The sequence below is a fragment of the Oncorhynchus mykiss genome, chromosome 23, assembly GCF_013265735.2.
Source record: "Oncorhynchus mykiss isolate Arlee chromosome 23, USDA_OmykA_1.1, whole genome shotgun sequence".
In the NCBI taxonomy this organism is placed as follows: domain Eukaryota; kingdom Metazoa; phylum Chordata; class Actinopteri; order Salmoniformes; family Salmonidae; genus Oncorhynchus; species Oncorhynchus mykiss.
The window spans coordinates 44,384,768-44,405,373 of record NC_048587.1 but is presented as its reverse complement, the minus strand read 5'-3'; the positions used below and the strand labels follow the sequence as shown (position 1 = coordinate 44,405,373).

General features: G+C 41.5%; 1 protein-coding gene across 9 annotated transcripts in view; it reads left to right on the top strand.

Moving 5' to 3' along the window:
* Positions 1-20,606, top strand: part of LOC100301649 (calcium-activated potassium channel subunit alpha-1) — a 208,472-nt gene that overhangs the window by 103,156 nt on the left and 84,710 nt on the right. For all 9 annotated transcript variants that reach the window (XM_021581131.2, XM_021581123.2, XM_021581121.2 and 6 more), the window contains exons 4-5: positions 3,337-3,430; positions 9,919-10,030. In XM_021581131.2, coding sequence (XP_021436806.1) covers positions 3,337-3,430; positions 9,919-10,030 — 206 coding nt within the window. The remainder of the gene's footprint in view (positions 1-3,336; positions 3,431-9,918; positions 10,031-20,606) is intronic.

The window sequence follows — 20,606 nt, the reverse complement described above, 5'->3', positions numbered from 1 at the left end:
TCCACCAGCTCTGTGATGTCGTCATGGAGGAGTGGAAGAGGACTCCAGTGGCAACCTGTGAAGCTCTGGTGAACTCCATGTCCAAGAGGGTTAAACCTGTTATGGCTGCGATCCCTGTACAGGGATCAACATCAGGGGACATTTCTAAAACTAAAAATACAACGTCATAACATTAAACATTCTTGAAAATGCAAGTGTCTTACACCCTTCAAAAGATTAGAATCTTGGTAATCAAACTACGTTTTCCAATTTAAAATAGCTATTACAGAGAACAAATACCATGCTTTTGTTTGAGAAGAGCAATCAACAACAGAAACATTTTCCGCCAGGAGTTTTTACACATTCACATCTGAAGGTAAAATTATGACTTACATTCTATTATCTTGCTCTTATTTCTCTTTGATAAAATCAATTTTTATAGCTTAAATCGAAACATTTTGTAACCTGTTTGTGCCGTGAATTCCATCTCTATCAATTTTTTTACAATTTTTTCAACGTAAATTACACACGGTAAAACATTGTTTATCTAGTCATGGTTGGTTTCAGTGCATTCCTCTGGATGTTTGCAACACAGCAAAACATCATTGTTTTTTTTGCGGGGAGAATTGACCGAAGTGAACTGATTTGAAGACAACGAGCAATGACTACCTGGTGCACCAATCATTTTAGCGAAGCTTCGTTGATAGACTGTATTTCTGCCCAATGACCACTGATCTTCTTGAAATCTAGCTGGGTAGATAGCCAATGAGCTGAGGTAAACGCCAGTATGTAATGGTTTTGGGATGGAGCACCATTCCTTGTTTGATATCGCATGCGTAACGAACTCCATTCTCACCTTGACGATCAGAGGAGTTGCTGTGAGGCTTGTTACGCGCAGCTGTATTTCGGAAAGTTGTATTTTCAACGATTTCATTGAAGATATCATGGTGAATAAATCTGAAAAAGCTAAGTCAAAGTCTAAAGTGAAAGTGAAAAAGTGAAAGTGAGACAGATTTTTTGTTTGAGGAATCTTTGAGTGTTATGATTCAAACAGGAACTGAGTTTCTGCAAGGACAGGATGTACTTCTGGACGGGTAAGTGCTAATGCTGTTTTATGAAATATAAATATATATATTTTTGCAAAAACATATATAATTATTATTTTTTGCAATGAAATGTGTGTTTTGTGTGTGTTGGTTTGTTTGGGTGTGTGTGTGTGTGTGTATATATATATATTCCATTTCAGATATATATATATTTTCCATGTCAGATTATATTTTCCATGTCAGATTATATTTTCAATTTTTTTATTCAAATGGATTGGAGTAGAACAGCAAACACACACATGGCCACTGCGCCTGCTACTCCTCTTCATTTCCATATGAAATAGCCATTGGGTGCTGGGGGCGAGTGCAGGCCCACAACAATGGCCGGAGTTGAATGGAACAGCACTTCACCTTAGTGACTGTTCCCTCTGCTCTATACAATACATATCTGTTTATTTTATGTGATGATAAAAGGCTCATACAATACATATTTTTTGAATGTTTTCTTTCACAGTGATAGCGACTCCGACTGGGAGCTCCCCGATACCAAGCTGCCCGCTCTACCTCTGCCCCCAGTGGTGTTCATATGCAACAGTTCATTACTGCAGGCATGACTGTGCCTCAGGGCCAAAAGGGCACAGCATGGAGGCGTCGTTGTGTTTTGTGTCGCATGAACTGCACCACTTGTTCAGTTTGCCTCTGCTTTACATTAGAAAGAGCCTGCTATGGGACATGGCACAGGCAGCAAAATATTGTGACGAGGACTTCCAAAGGGTGTACTGTTTTTTTTTAATTAAATATTTATTTTCACAAAAAATCAAATGTGTGTGTGTGTGTGTGTGTGTGTGTGTTAGAATTGCTTTTTGATATGTTGTATATAGTTATTTGCACTACGGTATATAGTTATAGGTAATTTCACCAATTCGGCCACTTGGGTACATTTGGGCAACTTGTGTGGGGCACCTGGGTGAGTTCATGCTAAATGTCATGTAGCTCACCCATTCCTGAAGTTATCATTCTGAAACTTTGCACACCTACAGTTGCCCTCTTGTTTTATCCATCAAAATTATCTCCAGCATCCTATCTGACTGTATCTATTCTAGTACATGTGAAACATGATACTACAACAATAAAAAACAGAAAACGTATGCTCTTTCTTTCTCTTTTCTTCCACCAGATCTACTGTGTTATATTCTCCTACATTCAATTAACATTTCCACAAACTTCAGAATGTTTCCATTCAAATGATACCAAGAATATGCATATCCTTGCCCCTGGGGCTGAGCTACAGGCAGTTAGATTAGGGTATGTCTTCAGGCAGAAATTGAGAACAAAGGGATGCAGCCATAACAGGTTAAGGCAGTGCTGGAAAATGATGGTGGCCACACAGAATATTGACACTTTGGGCCCAATTTGGACATTTTCACTTAGGGGTGTACTCACTTTTGTTGCCAGCGGTTTAGACATTAATGGCTGTGTGAGTTATTTTGAGGGGATGGCAAATGTACACTGTTAAACAAGCTGTACACTCTCTACTTTACATTGTAGCAAAGTGTCATTTCTTCAGTGTTGTCACATGAAAATAATACTCAAATATTTACAAAAATGTGAGGGGTGTACTCTTGTGATATACTGTATGTTATGTACCCAGACCTCACCCTGTGAAGTTTCAACTGCATCCAAGATTAGCTAGCTAGCTAGCTTAGTAAACAGTGTTGACAATTCCATTTGGGCTAGCCAACTAAAATATATAGCCAACATGTTCGCTATATTGATCTTGTCAGACAATGGATGTTGCATTCAATTTCAATGTTTGAGTTGCTTTGCGTATCAGCAAATTTGCTTGCGATAATCTCGCTGCAACACTGCTCACTGCGTCCATGTTGCTTGACATAGGCGTTGATAAAGTCCAGAAAAGGCTCATTGTGAAGAAGCTCATGCCAGTTGCTCTTGAGGAATGAAAAAAACAGTATGCATACTTGCCTAAACACAGCACAACAAATTAGAGGTCCACCGGTTATGATTTTTCAACCCCGATACCGATTATTGGAGGACCAAAAAAGCCGATATTGACCAAATACTTATTTTCCACCATAATTTGCAAATAAATTCATTAAAAATCCTACAATGTGATTTTCTGGAATTTACTATATATGCATGTTATCATCCATTGGAAAATACAAACTTTTGCACCTTCAAGTTCTTTCATTCCTCTTCATTTTTTCACCTTTTTTTTAAATCAGGGAAGAAGAATACATCTTCAATAAGTGAGACATTTCTAACATTTTAGTTTTCTGTGTGTTTTTGACAGCCCCATCGAGTCCTGTCAGAACTTCTACAAAGACTTCACGCTACAGATTGACATGGCTTTCAACGTCTTCTTCCTCTTGTACTTTGGTCTACGGGTAAGTAAAGAAAGTACAAGGCTACATAAGACTTGTACACAACAAGTTGAAGTTTCAATCATGTCATGGAACAAAGACCGATAACAAAGTCATTCAAGTTGAAACATCGCACTCATTAAAACTGTGGAAGCATTCATCTGTCGTTCTTTCATAACTTTTATGCCTTTTTGTACCCTGAACAAACAACAGTCATATATCAACATTAAAATGTTGCAGATGAGAGCACTGAATCCAGCTTCACACAGATGTGAGCTGGCGAAAGGTACCGTGAGTTTTAATGCTCAGAATGAGACGGCAGGTTATTCCGTTTGAGTCAGGAACCAAAACTCCTCCGTGGGGACCCGTGAATGCGTTGTCTGCAGCATTCGGTCACATTACAGCTCGATCAGATGTTTGATTTCACTTACCGGCATATCAACTGAGCCAGGATCACAGCCTTTTTCTTTTCACACCCTTTATTATCCAAGATCGCATAGCAGTTCAGACGTCTTTTGTCCTCGTCTTGTCGTGTCCTGTATATATATATTTACAACTTTTTTCACATACATTTTATTTTTATTTTCCATCAACTCATCTTCTAAACACTCTCCTGCAACCAGCCTCACCAATTTATATTTATAAAAAAGTATTATTTACCTCAGATCTGCAATCCTTCAGGAAGCTAGCCAGAAACTCCAGGAGGCTGGCCAGAAACTAGCCAGAAGCTAGCCAGGAGCTAGCCCAGAAGCTAATCAGAAGCTAACCACGGTTTGTGGTCATCGGCTGTCCTTTAGCTCGAAAATCTATCGAAAATCTATCGCCAGTTTTGTACGGCGCAGCGCGGCTCGGAACGGAACATACCGGACCAATTTTTCTCTCCATGTCCCTGGATTTCAACTGCTCTCTGGACATTCATACCCGGATCTCACAGCTAGCTAGCTGCTATCCGTGTGACAGTCGGCTTTCGTCGATTCCGGAGCAAACATCGATTGTTCCGGTGCTAGCCAGCTCCGTCAATCACGCCTGAGTTCCATCATTCACTCCTGGGCTGCAGTCACCTATCCGGACCCGTTTCACTGCCTACGCGGAGCCCCACCGGGCCTTCACAACCGGACTGCCGACGTTATCTACCTGAAGGAGATCCGGCTGGCTCCTCTGTCGCGACGTTACCGGAACGCCCATCTGCGGCCCGCTAACCGTTAGCTGTCTTTCCGGCTGCTATCTGAATAGACAATCGGACAATTTATTTATTTGAATTATTATGTTTTCTTCTCGGGCCTCTATAACTATATCTATTGTTCTTATTTTTGTTGTTGTTGTGTGATTTGGATTAATCCCCTCTACCACACGGAACCCCACTAATCTACTGACCGAACGCAAGAGGTGGCTAACAACATACCTCCATCCTATGCTAGCTTGCTACCGGTTGGCTTGGCTAGCTGTCTAAATCGCCGTGACCCTAAACCAACCTCTCCACTCACTGGACCCTTTTGATCACTCGACTAAGCATGCCTCTCCTTAATGTCAATATGTCTTGTCCATTGCTGTTCTGGTTAGTGTTTATTGGCTTATTTCACTGTAGAGCCTCTAGTCCTGCTCACTATACCTTATCCAACCTATTAGTTCCACCACCCACACATGCAATGACATCTCCTGGTTTCAATGATGTTTCTAGAGACAATATCTCTCTCTTCATCACTCAATACCTAGGTTTACCTCCACTGTATTCACATCCTACCTTACCTTTGTCTGTACATTATACCTTGATGCTATTTTATCGCCCCCAGAAACCTCCTTTTACTCTCTGTTCCAGACGTTCTAGACGACCAATTCTTATTGCTTTTAGTCGCACCCTTATTCTACTCCTCCTATGTTCCTCTGGCGATGTAGAGGTGAATCCAGGCCCTGCAGTGCCTAGCTCCACTCCTATTCCCCAGGCGCTCTCTTTTGACGACTTCTGTAACCGTAATAGCCTTGGTTTCATGCATGTTAACATTAGAAGCCTCCTCCCTAAGTTTGTTCTATTCACTGCTTTAGCACACTCTGCCAACCCGGATGTTCTAGCTGTGTCTGAATCCTGGCTTAGGAAGACCACCAAAAATTCAGACATTTTAATTCCAAACTACAACATTTTCAGACAAGATAGAACTGCCAAAGGGGGCGGTGTTGCAATCTACTGCAAAGATAGCCTGCAGAGTTCTGTCCTACTATCCAGGTCTGTACCCAAACAATTTGAACTTCTACTTTTAAAAATCCACCTTTCTAAAAACAAGTCTCTCACCGTTGCCGCCTGCTATAGACCACCCTCTGCCCCCAGCTGTGCTCTGGACACCATATGTGAACTGATTGCCCCCCATCTATCTTCAGAGCTCGTGCTGCTAGGCGACCTAAACTGGAACATGCTTAACACCCCAGCCATCCTACAATCTAAACTTGATGCCCTCAATCTCACACAAATTATCAATGAACCTACCAGGTACCTCCCCAAAGCCTTAAACACGGGCACCCTCATAGATATCATCCTAACCAACTTCCCCTCTAAATACACCTCTGCTGTCTTCAACCAAGATCTCAGCGATCACTGCCTCATTGCCTGCATCCGTAATGGGTCAGCGGTCAAACGACCTCCTCTCATCACTGTAAAACGCTCCCTGAAACACTTCAGCGAGCAGGCCTTTCTAATCGACCTGGCCGGGGTATCCTGGAAGGATATTGACCTCATCCCGTCAGTAGAGGATGCCTGGATATTTTTTAAAAATGCTTTCCTAACCATCTTAAATAAACATGCCCCATTCAAGAAATTTAGAACCAGGAACAGATATAGCCCTTGGTTCTCCCCAGACCTGACTGCCCTTAATCAACACAAAAACGTCCTATGGCGTTCTGCATTAGCATCGAACAGCCCCCGTGATATGCAGCTGTTCAGGGAAGCTAGAAACCATTATACACAGGCAGTTAGAAAAGCCAAGGCTAGCTTTTTCAAGCAGAAATTTGCTTCTTGCAACACTAACTCAAAAAAGTTCTGGGACACTGTAAAGTCCATGGAGAATAAGAACACCTCCTCCCAGCTGCCCACTGCACTGAAGATAGGAAACACTGTCACCACTGATAAATCCACCATAATTGAAAATTTCAATAAGCATTTTTCTACTGCTGGCCATGCTTTCCACCTGGCTACTCCTACCCCTGTCAACAGCACTGCACCCCCAACAGCAACTCGCCCAAGCCTTCCCCATTTCTCCTTCTCCCAAATCCATTCAGCTGATGTTCTGAAAGAGCTGCAAAATCTGGACCCCTACAAATCAGCCGGGCTAGACAATCTGGACCCTTTCTTTCTAAAATTATCTGCCGAAATTGTTGCCACCCCTATTACTAGCCTGTTCAACCTCTCTTTCGTGTCGTCTGAGATTCCCAAAGATTGGAAAGCAGCTGCGGTCATCCCCCTCTTCAAAGGGGGGGACACTCTTGACCCAAACTGCTACAGACCTATATCTATCCTACCATGCCTTTCTAAGGTCTTCGAAAGCCAAGTCAACAAACAGATTACCGACCATTTTGAATCTCACCATACCTTCTCTGCTATGCAATCTGGTTTCAGAGCTGGTCATGGGTGCACCTCAGCCACGCTCAAGGTCCTAAACGATATCTTAACCGCCATCGATAAGAAACATTACTGTGCAGCCGTATTCATTGATCTGGCCAAGGCTTTCGACTCTGTCAATCACCACATCCTCATCGGCAGACTCAACAGCCTTGGTTTCTCAAATGATTGCCTCGCCTGGTTCACCAACTACTTCTCTGATAGAGTTCAGTGTGTCAAATCTGAGGGTCTGTTGTCCGGACCTCTGGCAGTCTCTATGGGGGTGCCACAGGGTTCAATTCTTGGACCGACTCTCTTCTCTGTATACATCAATGAGGTCGCTCTTGCTGCTGGTGAGTCTCTGATCCACCTCTACGCAGACGACACCATTCTGTATACTTCCGGCCCTTCTTTGGACACTGTGTTAACAACCCTCCAGGCAAGCTTCAATGCCATACAACTCTCCTTCCGTGGCCTCCAACTGCTCTTAAATACAAGTAAAACTAAATGCATGCTCTTCAACCGATCACTACCTGCACCTACCCGCCTGTCCAACATCACTACTCTGGACGGCTCTGACTTAGAATACGTGGACAACTACAAATACTTAGGTGTCTGGTTAGACTGTAAACTCTCCTTCCAGACCCATATCAAACATCTCCAATCCAAAGTTAAATCTAGAATTGGCTTCCTATTTCGCAACAAAGCATCCTTCACTCATGCTGCCAAACATACCCTTGTAAAACTGACCATCCTACCAATCCTCGACTTTGGCGATGTAATTTACAAAATAGCCTCCAATACCCTACTCAACAAACTGGATGCAGTCTATCACAGTGCAATCCGTTTTGTCACCAAAGCCCCATATACTACCCACCATTGCGACCTGTACGCTCTCGTTGGCTGGCCCTCGCTTCATACTCGTCGCCAAACCCACTGGCTCCATGTCATCTACAAGACCCTGCTAGGTAAAGTCCCCCCTTATCTCAGCTCGCTGGTCACCATAGCATCTCCCACCTGTAGCACACGCTCCAGCAGGTATATCTCTCTAGTCACCCCCAAAACCAATTATTTCTTTGGCCGTCTCTCTTTCCAGTTCTCTGCTGCCAATGACTGGAACGAACTACAAAAATCTCTGAAACTGGAAACACTTATCTCCCTCACTAGCTTTAAGCACCAACTGTCAGAGCAGCTCACAGATTACTGCACCTGTACATAGCCCACATATAATTTAGCCCTATCAACTACCTCTTTCCCAACTGTATTTAATTTATTTATTTATTTTGCTCCTTTGCACCCCATTATTTTTATTTCTACTTTGCACATTCTTCCATTGCAAAACTACCATTCCAGTGTTTTACTTGCTATATTGTATTTACCTTGCCACCAAGGCCTTTTTTTGCCTTTACCTCCCTTCTCACCTCATTTGCTCACATTGTATATAGACTTGTTTATACTTTATTATTGACTGTATGTTTGTTTTACTCCATGTGTAACTCTGTGTTGTTGTATGTGTCGAACTGCTTTGCTTTATCTTGGCCAGGTCGCAATTGTAAATGAGAACTTGTTCTCAACTTGCCTACCTGGTTAAATAAAGGTGAAATAAAATGAATAAATAAATAAATAAAAGGGGGATGGTTGGCAGAGTTGAATCAATTCACGCAGGAAGTGGAATATTTACGGAGAATTCGACTCGAGTTTCAATTATCTCCAAGTTATGGAATTGGAATTGAATTGGAATTAAACTGTTTGGATTGGGATTCAATTGGAATTGAATTGGAATTGGAATTCAATTGGAATTCAATATTTGTACATTTCCCAGTTAATGGAATTAATGCACTTAGTATAAAACATTTACTCCAGGATTAGTTTTAAATAACTTAAAACGTATATGTATTTCTGTATTTCTAGTATAGCTAGGCTGTCTGAGCAGTGACAGGACTAGCCTGAAAGCCTGAGGGAATTGAATTTGAGTAATTGTTGGGGATAATATTGGATTGGGGATGGAATTCTTAGAATGTACCTAACATTGGAAATAAGCTTAATTTAATTATATCTGAATTCAAATTTAGTTAGAATTGAATTTGTGGAATTAACCCCAATTCTGCTGGTGGGTTATTGAAGGAGTTCCCACATATGCTGAGCACTTGTTGTCCATTGCTCGTGTTTCTTGGACCAAGCACATATCTTCCTCTTATTGGTGTCCTTTAGTAGTGGTTTCTTTGCAGCAATTCAACCATGAAGGCCTAATTCACGCAAGTCTTCTCTGAACAGTTGATGTTGAGATGTGTCTGTTACTTGAACTCTGTGAAGCATTTATTTGGGCTGCATCTTCTGAGGCTGGTAACTCTAATGAACCCATCCTCTGCAGCAGAGGAAACTTTGGGTCTTCCTTTCCTGTGGCAGGCCTCATGAAAGACAGTTTCATCATAGCACTCGACGGTTCTTGACATTTTACAGATTGACTGGCCTTCATGTCTTAAAGTAATGATGGACTGTCATTTCTCTTTGCTTGTTTTGAGTTCTTCTTGCCATAATATGGACTTGGTCTTTTACCAAATAGGGTTTCTTCTGTTTACCACCCCTATCTTGTCACAATACAACTGATTATGTCAAACACATTAAGAAGAAAATACATTCCACAAATTAACTTTTAACAATGCACACCTGTTAATTGAAATTCATTCCAGGTGACTACCTCATGAAGCTGGTTGAGAGAATGCCTAGAGTGTGCAAATAGACAAAGAGTGGCTACTTTGAAGAATCCCAAATATATTTTGATTTATTTAACACTTTTGGTTACTACATGATTCCATCAGTGTTACTTCAGAATTTTGATGTCTTCACTATTATTCCACAATACAGTAAAAATAAAGAAAAACCCTGGAATGACTGGTACTGTAGTTAATTTGTTTATTTTACCTTTCAGTTTATTGCAGCCAATGACAAGCTGTGGTTCTGGCTGGAGGTGAACTCAGTGGTGGACTTCTTCACTGTTCCCCCAGTGTTCGTGTCTGTTTATCTCAACAGGAGCTGGCTTGGTAAGTACAGAATACCTGTTTACATTTACACCTCTAAAGGTCTATTATATGGGCCAGTACTAATGTAGTAGTCTTGGTCCTGGTTGGATTGCTCAGACCTCCAAAACAGCCTACAGGTTGGCCAAATGTGGGAGTGGTGTTTTCTATTTCAACCTCAATGGTGATCAGGTCAGCAACGCCCCCCAGTGGATTATAGTTGTATTACAGTGGTTTAAGATGGATTGTTGATTTAAATCATTGTTTTCTAGTTGATCCTGATGGATTCCTTTTTGGTCTGGTTTTACTTTGGTTAGCTTATGTTGGACCCTACCCTCTTTTCAACATCCGCAGATGCTGGGAGTAGTTGCTGGGGCTGACTGTAATAGTGGTATTGGTTGTTCATTGACATCAATCGTTTGTTTACTTACCAGTGTTGGTTTCTGGTTCCTGTCACAGTGTTGTGATATTGCACTGCTGTCAGTCTTGTATTAAGTTGCCATGATGGAATACAACAAGTAATTTCAATACCTTTCATGTCATTGAACAAGCTTTTTTGTTTTTCTTGCCACAGTACCTGGAATGATGATTGAAGTGATTGAAATTGGTCTATGATTGAAAGTACATGATGAGTGGGATATTAAAGTTAATAGGCTTTTGTTGAGTGGCGCCTGCCTGATTCACTGTTTTAAAATAGAAATCAATCTACTAAATGAATGAGTGCCTGAGTCCGCGTCCCAAATGACAACCTATTCCCCATGGGCCGTGGTCAAAAGTAGTGCACTATATAGGGAATAGGGTTCCATGTGGGATTCAGAAGACTGTGGCTAATCTCCAGGAGAGAGCGAGAGGTCTATAGGAGATTACAGATAAAGGTGATTTTCTGCTTCATCACATGCAGGTGTTGGTTAGGGATTTATCTTAATCAGCTGTCAATCAGTTGTCAATTAGCTGTCAATAAGAGCTCAGGAAAGCGCCCCCCTCCTCTCAGTCCTGATCAGCATCTGACTGTAGCTTTAGCTCTGTCTGTGTCCCAAATGGCAGCCTATATAGTGCTCTACTTTTGACCAGAGGGGTATCCTATGAAGCAAGATACAATATATCTACTTAGGGTTTTCTAAAGCTAACCAGCTTCAGGTAAGTTCATCTTCCAGCTCAGGCTTAAAGGTCCCGAACCGTCAAAATCATGTTTGTTGGCCGTCATTGTAAATAACAATTTGTTCTTAACTGACTTTCCTAGGTAAATAAAGGTTAAATAAAATAAAAAATTCTCATGAAATGTGATGATATTTGGGTGGAAATAGATCAAAGTAGGACTACCAAAGTATGAAAAATGACTGTTGCTTCTAAATTGATACATTTTAATCCTAAATTTACTGGTCCCCTCCCCCATGTCAAACACTTGGATTCAGGAGGCGGGATCGAGGTTGGATTATTAAGAGATGTTTGTGTCATCACAAAAAGCCACATTTTAATACAACAATGGTAACATCATCTGTGTCTGGTGTTAGCTAGTTACTGCCTAGCTAGGTCTTCAGCCAGCATGGAACAAAAGCGGGGAAGGGTTACTCAACTCAGACTCTGTCTTCATGTCATTACATCAAGAGACATACCAAATGGAAAATGTATGTATTAGCTCACCGCCCACTCAGCCTACTAGATCCCCGCCCACTCAGCCTACTAGATCCCCGCCCACTCAGCCTACTAGCTCCCCGCCCACTCAGCCTACTAGATCCCCGCCCACTCAGCCTACTAGATCCTCGCCCACTCAGCCTACTAGATCCCCGCCCACTCAGCCTACTAGCTCCCCGCCCACTCAGCCTACTAGATCCCCGCCCACTCAGTCTGTCTTTACAGACTTCCTGGTAGTTTGACATTAGAGAAAAAGTACTTTTTCAAAAAAATAATCCCTATTTTTTTTTATGGGTGATGTTTTAGTCACTCAAAAGTCACTTTTACATGGGAATCAGAATTACTGTTCGGGACCTTTAATCAGTACTATGATGGTGGATATTGTTCCTCTGCCTGATGCTAACTCTAGCAGGCTTGTAACAGCGTGTGCAAGTCGCACGAGGCTAGTCAAACGCTGAACTCTTCATTGAAACAATGCTGAAACATCAATCCATGGAAAGTCAGTGCCACATTGTCATGAAATGAAAGAAAAGTTATCTTGCAAATTCAGCAGGATATGGTGTGAAATATACTTTTAGAAGTGCCATCCTTATTTGATTACTTATCATTAATGTCGTCTTTAGTGTGCTTATCAATGCATCAGCACCTTTTTTCCCCAAAAGTCAGTGGCAGACCTCATGTAACAACACCTGCACAGGATCGGTACATCCGACATCACACCTGCAGGACAGGTACAGGATGGCAACAACTGCCCAAGTTACACCAGGAACGCACAAAATCCCTCCATCAGTGCTCAGACTGTTCACACTGGCCTGTTGTAAGGCAGGTCCTCACCAGACATCACTGGCAACAATGTCGCCTATGGGCACAAACCCACAGTCACTGAACCAGACAGGACTAGCAAAAAGTGCTCTTCACTGACGAGTCTCGGTTTTGTCTCACCAGGGGTGATTGTCAGATTCACGTTTATCGTCGAAGGAATGCGCGTTACACAGGGCTGTACTCTGGAGCGGGATCGATTTGGAGGTGGAGGGTCCGTCATAGTCTGGGGAGGTGTGTCACAGCATCATTGGACTGAGCTTGTTGTCATTACAGGCAATCTCAACACCGTGCGTTACAGGGAAGACATCGTGTGGTACCCTTCCTGCAGACTCATCCTGACATGACCCTCCAGCATGACAATGCCACCAGCCGTACTGCTCGTTCTGTGCGTGATTTCCTGCAAGACAGGAATGTCAGTGTTCTGCCATGGCCAGTGAAGAGCCCGGATCTCAATCACATTGAGCACGTCTGGGACCTGTTGGATCGGAGCGTGAGGGCTAGGGCCATTCCCCCCAGAAATGTCCTGGAAATATCAGGTGCCTTGGTGGAGAGTCTCACAGCAAGAACTGGCAAATCTGGTGCAGTCCACGAGGAGGAGATGCACTGCAATACTTAATGCAGCTGGTGGCCACACCAGATACTGATTGTTACTTTTTACCCCCCATTTGTTCAGGGACACATTATTCAATTTCTGTAAGTCACATGTCTGTGGAACTTGTTCAGTTTATGTCTCAGTTGTTGAATCTTGTTAAGTTCATACAAATATTTATTTACATTTACATGTTAAGTTTACTGAAAATAAACACAGTTGACAGTGAGAGGACATTTCCTTTTTTGCCGAGTTTATATTCATGATTAATGGAGTTAGCCCTGACTTCGCCTACCCCAGAGCAAGTTAGTTCTTAATGATTCGTTGCATAGAAATGTACCTGACTAAAAGGTGAGCCACATTCGTATGACTCGTTATCCCGAGTTGATCTCAGAGTTTCACAAAGTTACCTCGCTAAGTCCTCAAACCTAATTCGTAGGATACTCCTCAGGGGCCATAGGCAGATAAAGCTCTGTATCCAAAATGATACCATATTCCCTAGTTAGCGCACTTCCTTTGACCAGGCCCATAGGGTAAGATAACCCTACAGGCTGTCCATTATCCAAAGAAAAGACTGCCATCTGCTGGGCCTTAATATGCATCCAACTAAGACATGCTTTAGCACTCAGTTGCTTTTAAAAATAGATGGAGATTGATGGTGATGACCTGGCAATGCTATGACACTGCTATATCTGAATTAAGAGCGGGGTTTGCAGTTTTGGGACTATTCTATTGGTTCATTAAGCCAGGCAAACTCAATCAAGCCCAAGTAAAGTATTAGATATTATTTTGAATAGTATTTGAACCCAGGTCACGCTGTAACTTCTGTGGATAGAGCTTAGCACTACTGCCCTCACTGAATGAATACGCTCTCATATCCCTAGTCAGGCTCAATCTCTCATTAACTAAAGAGCCTTTTCCCAAATCTTCTGTCTGAACATTCTGACATAGATACAAACAGACACACACATCCACAAATACGCACTCAAACACTAAAGATCAAGAAAGCACTCAGGACTGTTATGTTAGTTGGAAGTAAACATGCACAGATGCCAAGTTACTACTGTAGCTAACTGCTTATAAGCTACCCTAAGTGTTACTACTGTAGCGAACTGCTTATAAGCTACCCTAAGTGTTACTACTGTAGCCAACTGCTTATAGGCTACCCTCCAAGTTACTACTGTAGCTAACTGCTTATAGGCTACCCTAAGTGTTACTACTGTAGCGAACTGCTTATAAGCTACCCTAAGTGTTACTACTGTAGCCAACTGCTTATAGGCTACCCTCCAAGTTACTACTGTAGTTAACTGCTTATAGGCTACCCTCCAAGTTACTACTGTAGTTAACTGCTTATAGGCTACCCTAAGTGTTACTACTGTAGCCAACTGCTTATAGGCTACCCTCCAAGTTACTACTGTAGCTAACTGCTTATAAGCTACCCTAAGTGTTACTACTGTAGCGAACTGCTTATAAGCTACCCTAAGTGTTACTACTGTAGCCAACTGCTTATAGGCTACCCTCCAAGTTACTACTGTAGTTAACTGCTTATAGGCTACCCTCCAAGTTACTACTGTAGTTAACTGCTTATAGGCTACCCTAAGTGTTACTACAGTAGCCAACTGCTTATAGGCTACCCTCCAAGTTACTAATGTAGCTAACTCTGGCAACGTACCAAGTAATTCTGTTGAGTGATGTTGCCTAGCTACCATGCAAGTGGAGTTTCCATGTTGACTAAGTCTTAGTTGGAAGTATAACTGTTTTGGTTTTTGATACCTTTGGATGGAAAATAAAACCAGTTTGTCATTCAAATTCAAACCTCCATTGCTGCTTTAGTAAGTCATTTGTGAGAGCTTTTCGGGGACGAGTGCCAGGGAGCAGCAGAACATTGCCCAAAAAGATAAGATAGCAGCTAATTCCCGCTCCAAATGCTCCAGCTTTTTACTCACGAGCTGTACAAATAAACACAGAAAGAGGCTTTTAGTGTTAAGCTGTCCACTGATACTAGCGTGATCGCACTTATGGATATTGAAAGAAAATAAGAGATGTTTTTTGAAAATGTTATTCTGTAATCTCGCTGGAAAGGTTTTATCTTTTGTGTTGATTTTGGACATTGGGATTTCACTGAACATCTGAATGTTTTGAATTGACTTTCATTGCACACATTTTCAATAGCAAGTGTACCTCAATTGATATACTGAATGAATAGATAAACTATTATGTAAGCTTTCCATCAATAGAATGTAATGCTTTTCCATCTGTTGTACAGTAGCATTGCTGCCCTTTCCTGATTTGAGGTGCTATGTGGAATGTAAAAAATGTAGCTTGAATGTACAGTAGGTAGCAGTCAGTTTTTGTACAGCAGCTGTGATTAGTTCAGGATCATTGTTCTTTTTAATTCAGGATCATTGTTCTTTCACTAAAACCAGAGAAAAATGTATTAATGATTCCTAAAGCTTCTCAGATACTGTGCCTTTTAAAAGTATTTATCCCCCTTGGTGTTTTTCCTATTTTATTGCATTATAACCTGTAATTTAAATGGATTTTTATTTGGATTTCATGTAATGGACATACACAAAATAGTCCAAATTGGTGAAGTGAAATGAAAAAAATAACTTGTTTCAAAAATAAATAAATGGAAAAGTGGTGCGTGCATATGTATTCACCCCCTTTGCAATGAAACCCCTAAATAAGATCTGGTGCAACCAATTACCTTCAGAAGTCACATAATTAGTTCAATATAGTCCACCTGTGTGCAATCTAAGTGTCAGATGATCTCAGTATATATACACCTGTTCTGAAAAACCCCAAAGTCTGCAACACCACTAAGCAAGCGGCACCATGAAGACCAAGGAGCTCTCCAAACAGGTCCGGGATAAAGTTGTGGAGAAGTACAGATCAGGGTTGGGTTCTAAAAAATATTTCTGAAACTTTGAACATCCCATGGAGCACCATTTAAATCCGTTATTAAATAATTAAAAAAATATGACACCACAACAACCTGCCAAGAGAGGACCGCCCACCAGAACTCATGGACCAGGAAAGGAGTGCATTAATCAGAGACAACAAAGAGACCAAAGATAACCCTGAAGGAGCTGCAAAGCTCCACAGAGGAGATTGGAGTATCTGTCCATAGGACCACAATAAGCCACACACTCCACAGAGCTGGGCTTTACAGAAGAGTGCCCAGAAAAAAAGACCTTGCTTAAAGAAAAAAATAGGCAAACACGTTTGGTGTTCGCCAAATGGCATGTGGGAGTCTCCCCAAACATATGGAAGAAGGTACTCTGGTCAGATGAGACTAAAATGTAGCTTTTTGGCCATCAAGGAAAATGCTATGTCTGGCGCAAACCCAACACCTCTCATCACCATACCCACAGTGAAGCGTGGTGGTGGCAGCATCATGCTGTGGGTAGTTTTTCATCGGCAGGGATTGGGAAACTGGTCAGAATTGAAGGAATGATGAGTGATGCTAAATACAGGGAAATTCTTGAGGGAAACCTGTTTCAGTTTTCCAGAGCTTTGAGACTGGGACAGAGGTTCACCTTCCAGCAGGACAATGACCCTAAGCATACTGCTAAAGCAACACTCGGGTGGTTTAAGGGGAAACATTTAAATGTCTTGGAATGGCCTAGTCAAAGCCCAGACCTCAATCCAATTGAGAATCTGTGGTATGACTTAAATATTGCTGTGCACCAGTGGAACCCATCCAACTTGAAGGAGCTGGAGCAGTTTTGCCTTGAAGAATGGGCAGAAATCCCAGTGGCTAGATGTGGCAAGCTTATAGAGACATACCCCAAGAGAGTTGCAGTTGTAATTTTTGCAGATGGTGTCTCTACAAAGTATTGACTTTGTGGGGGGGGGTGAATAATTTTGCCCGCTCAAGTTTTCTGTTTTTTTTGTCTTGTCTTGTTTCTTGTTTGTTTCACAACAAAAATATTTTGCATCTTCAAAGTGGTAGGCATGTTGTGTAAATGAAATGATACAACCCCCCCCCAAAATCCACTTTAATTCCAGGTTGTAAGGCAACAAAATAGGAAAAATGCCACTGTATGCCCAGAGCTGGACTCGGCTCTCCACATCACGTGGTGATACACTTTCTTTCTGGTGACAGTTTTGAGGAGTTAAAATACATTTTACCCTAAAATGACTGTCTATGACAGAATGTGGCCATCCTATAGACTATCTGCAGTCTGATGAGATGTACTGTACATTGTCTGGTAGTAATAGGACATACTTGCCTCACCGTCTGTCTGCCCTCTGTCTTTCTCTGGGTTGGCCGAATCCTAAAGGAGCTTATAGTGTAATATTCTGATGGATCAGAAGAGGGGCTTGCTTTAAGCTTGCCGTACACCAATGATGATCACAACGAGGATGCTACAGTATGAGTGTCTGTGGTAAATCTGATCCCAACACACCTAAATCTCTTCCTGCTGGACACAGACATGTTGAGCCCACTTGCTCGTCTTTTCTCTGCTGTCCAATATGGACACTGAGAGCCCTTGATTTGCTGTGTGATAAAGGAAGGGGAAAGAAGCAGTGGTTAGATAGGGTAAGCTGTTGTAAGGAATTGGAAAACGTGGTTCCAGGGGATGTTGTGAAGCCTTGAACTGAGCTGTTTGGACACCGACTGACAAGAAGCAACAGCTGGGCATCTTACTTTTTCGATTTCGAGAAGCTTTTGCCGACTTGCCCGTCATTTAGCCAAAGGTATTTGTCAGTCTTGGAAGACAGACATCATGATTCCGACTAAGATGTTAGTGTACAGAGGGCCCGAAAGGGGCACGCGCTCTGAGACGTTTCAGAACACGTGGAGACGTAAGAAGTCTTGCGGGGAGCTCTTTCAGAATGGCTACAGGGTCAAGATGGGCCAGCGACGGCAGGCCGTGGAGAAAAAGGACCGGGACAACCTGTGTCACACCTTGACTTCCTGTTTTCATTTAATCTCTTACTGGGGTAAGAACTTAAGACGTTGCTAGCCGATGTAGGATATAATATAAATATAATATAAACCCCCTAATATAAACCCTGGTCCAAATTCCACTGGCGGCTATCGTGTCAGCTGGAGAGAGAGAGAGAGCTCAGGTCCAGGGTTTGTGTTGTGCGTTGTGTTGCCATCTGGACGAAGCTTCTGTAACATCAATATAAAAATTTGTGTGGAGGAAGTGAGACTCTGAATGATTTATATATTGTATTTATAGATTATAGATATTTGATTTACAGTAACATTTTTGTTACCAAAGGCATGCTTTACTGCACGTCTATGGAGATTAATTTCACTTTATTGTTGACTCTTGGAGCTGCAGTTTAGCTAAAGATTATTTAGGATTATTTACTAATTTCAAGAGAAGATATGCTTTAGAGTCTACAAGTACTTTAGAGTAGAAATTGCTGTAAGAAATGGTTTTAGTGGCCTTGAATCATGCATTACGGTAATGTTTTTTAGTTACTTTCTAGGATTGACACAGTCAATCTTTTGAGGGCATTTGTTTCTACATAGCTTTGGTGCTATTCTCACAAGCATGTGGTGAATTTTAAAAACTCGTAGTACAAAACTCCAAACTGGTAACACTTGCAGTACAGCAAGTCTTATATTCAAAACCTTTTATTGTGCATTAATCTTTCACCATACAACCATTGATCCAAAACATATGTTTACTGTAAAATACCATGAGAACATTGATTTAATCATCAAAAGAAAACATGATATCTTCTCAATTTAGTTGTTTTTAACAACCAGTTAATCTAATAGCAAAACATTTCAAAATGTCCCTTTAAATGTAGTATTCTACAGTTCTGTAAATTACAAGACATTACACTGTTTTCACATTAGGCTATACACGTGTTCAATATGGTGGATGCTAAGCTACAGGACTGTTTCGCTAGCACAGACTGGAATATGTTCTGGGATTCATCTGATGATTCATCCATTAATAAGTGCATCGATGAAGTATTCCCCACAGTGAACATGTACATATCCCAACCAGAAACAATGGATTACAGGCAACATCCTCAGTGAGCTAAAGGCTAGAGCTTCTGCTTTTAAGGAGGACACTAATCCGGACGCTTATAAGAAATCCCGCTATGCCCTCCAATGAACCATCAAACAGGCAAAGCGTCAGGACCAAGATCGAATCCTAATACACCGGGCTTGCAAACTATCACGGATAACACAGGAAAACTCAGCCGCGGGTCCTGAGCCTACCAAACAAGCTAAATACCTTCTATGCTCCCTTGGAGGTTAGCAACACTGAACCATGCATGAGAGCGCCAGCTGTTCCGGACAACTGTGTGATCACGCTCTCCGGAGTAAGACCTTTAAACAGGTTAAAGGTCATGAACAGTCAATCATGTTTTTCATAACGTGATTATTTGAAGGGAACCAGATCAAAGTATGATGACCCAAGTATGAATAATGACTGTTGCTTCTACATTGATAAAGTTTGATGATAAAGTTACTGGTCCCCTCCCTCATGTCAAACACTTGGATTCATTATTAAGGGGACAAGGCGACGTCACCTTAACTCTCATTTTAATACACCAATGATAACCTAATATTCTGATCTGCTTCTGTTCTGTGGGTGGCATTGTGTGCTCTTTTCGAAGGATGGATCCCGGTCTCTCCGGGGCTATGGGATCTGGGTGGTCGGGGGTGGTCTGCAGGGCATTGGGATAACAACCCAACTTGGGATGAAGAGGACTTTTAGCAGGTGGAATAGTGGGGGCCAATTGGAGGTTTACCTAGTAGCAATGCAAATATCATGGTACAGCTATATAGACACTCAAACATCATGTTACTTTTTAATGGTACGTTTAAAAACATATATTTTGATAAATAGAATTTAAACTTGTGTCTCATTATGGTAAGTGGTGAAATAAGTACAGCCAGTTATAATTGTAATGACTTAGCAGATAATATGAAAAGACGATCAGTATTTACCTGGCTAAAAAAAGAAGGAATATAATATCTATTGTTTACAGGAAACGCTTTCAACAATTTTAGATGAAGTTTTGTGGAAAAAGGACTGGGGGGGCGAAATGTATTTCTCCCATGGCCAAGAATTTCAAAAGGGGTGACAATATTGATTAACAGTAATTTTGTTCCAAATGTGAAAATTGTCCAAACAGATCATCAAGGTATATGGAATATTTTAAATATTTTATTAGACAATAAACATATATGGCTTATTAATCTCTATGGTCCAAATAATAATGATCCAAGGTTCTTTGAAAATATATACAAGAATGTATCAACTCTACAAGCAACACTAGACTCTATTATTATGGTGGGGGATTTTAATACGGTTTTAAATACCTCTATGGACCATAAAGGAAATCACACTACAAACTATCACCCTCAGGCACTTAAGGAAATCATGAATGTCATGGATATATTGGAATTAGTGGATATATGGAGGCTTAAATTCCCTGACCTAGTGAGATATACATGGCAGAGGCTTAATCAAGCTAGTCGTCTTGATTACTTTCTTATGTCATTCTCTCTGGCACCAAAAGTTAAAATAACTGTTGATAGGGGACAGAATGCGGTCGGATCTTCAC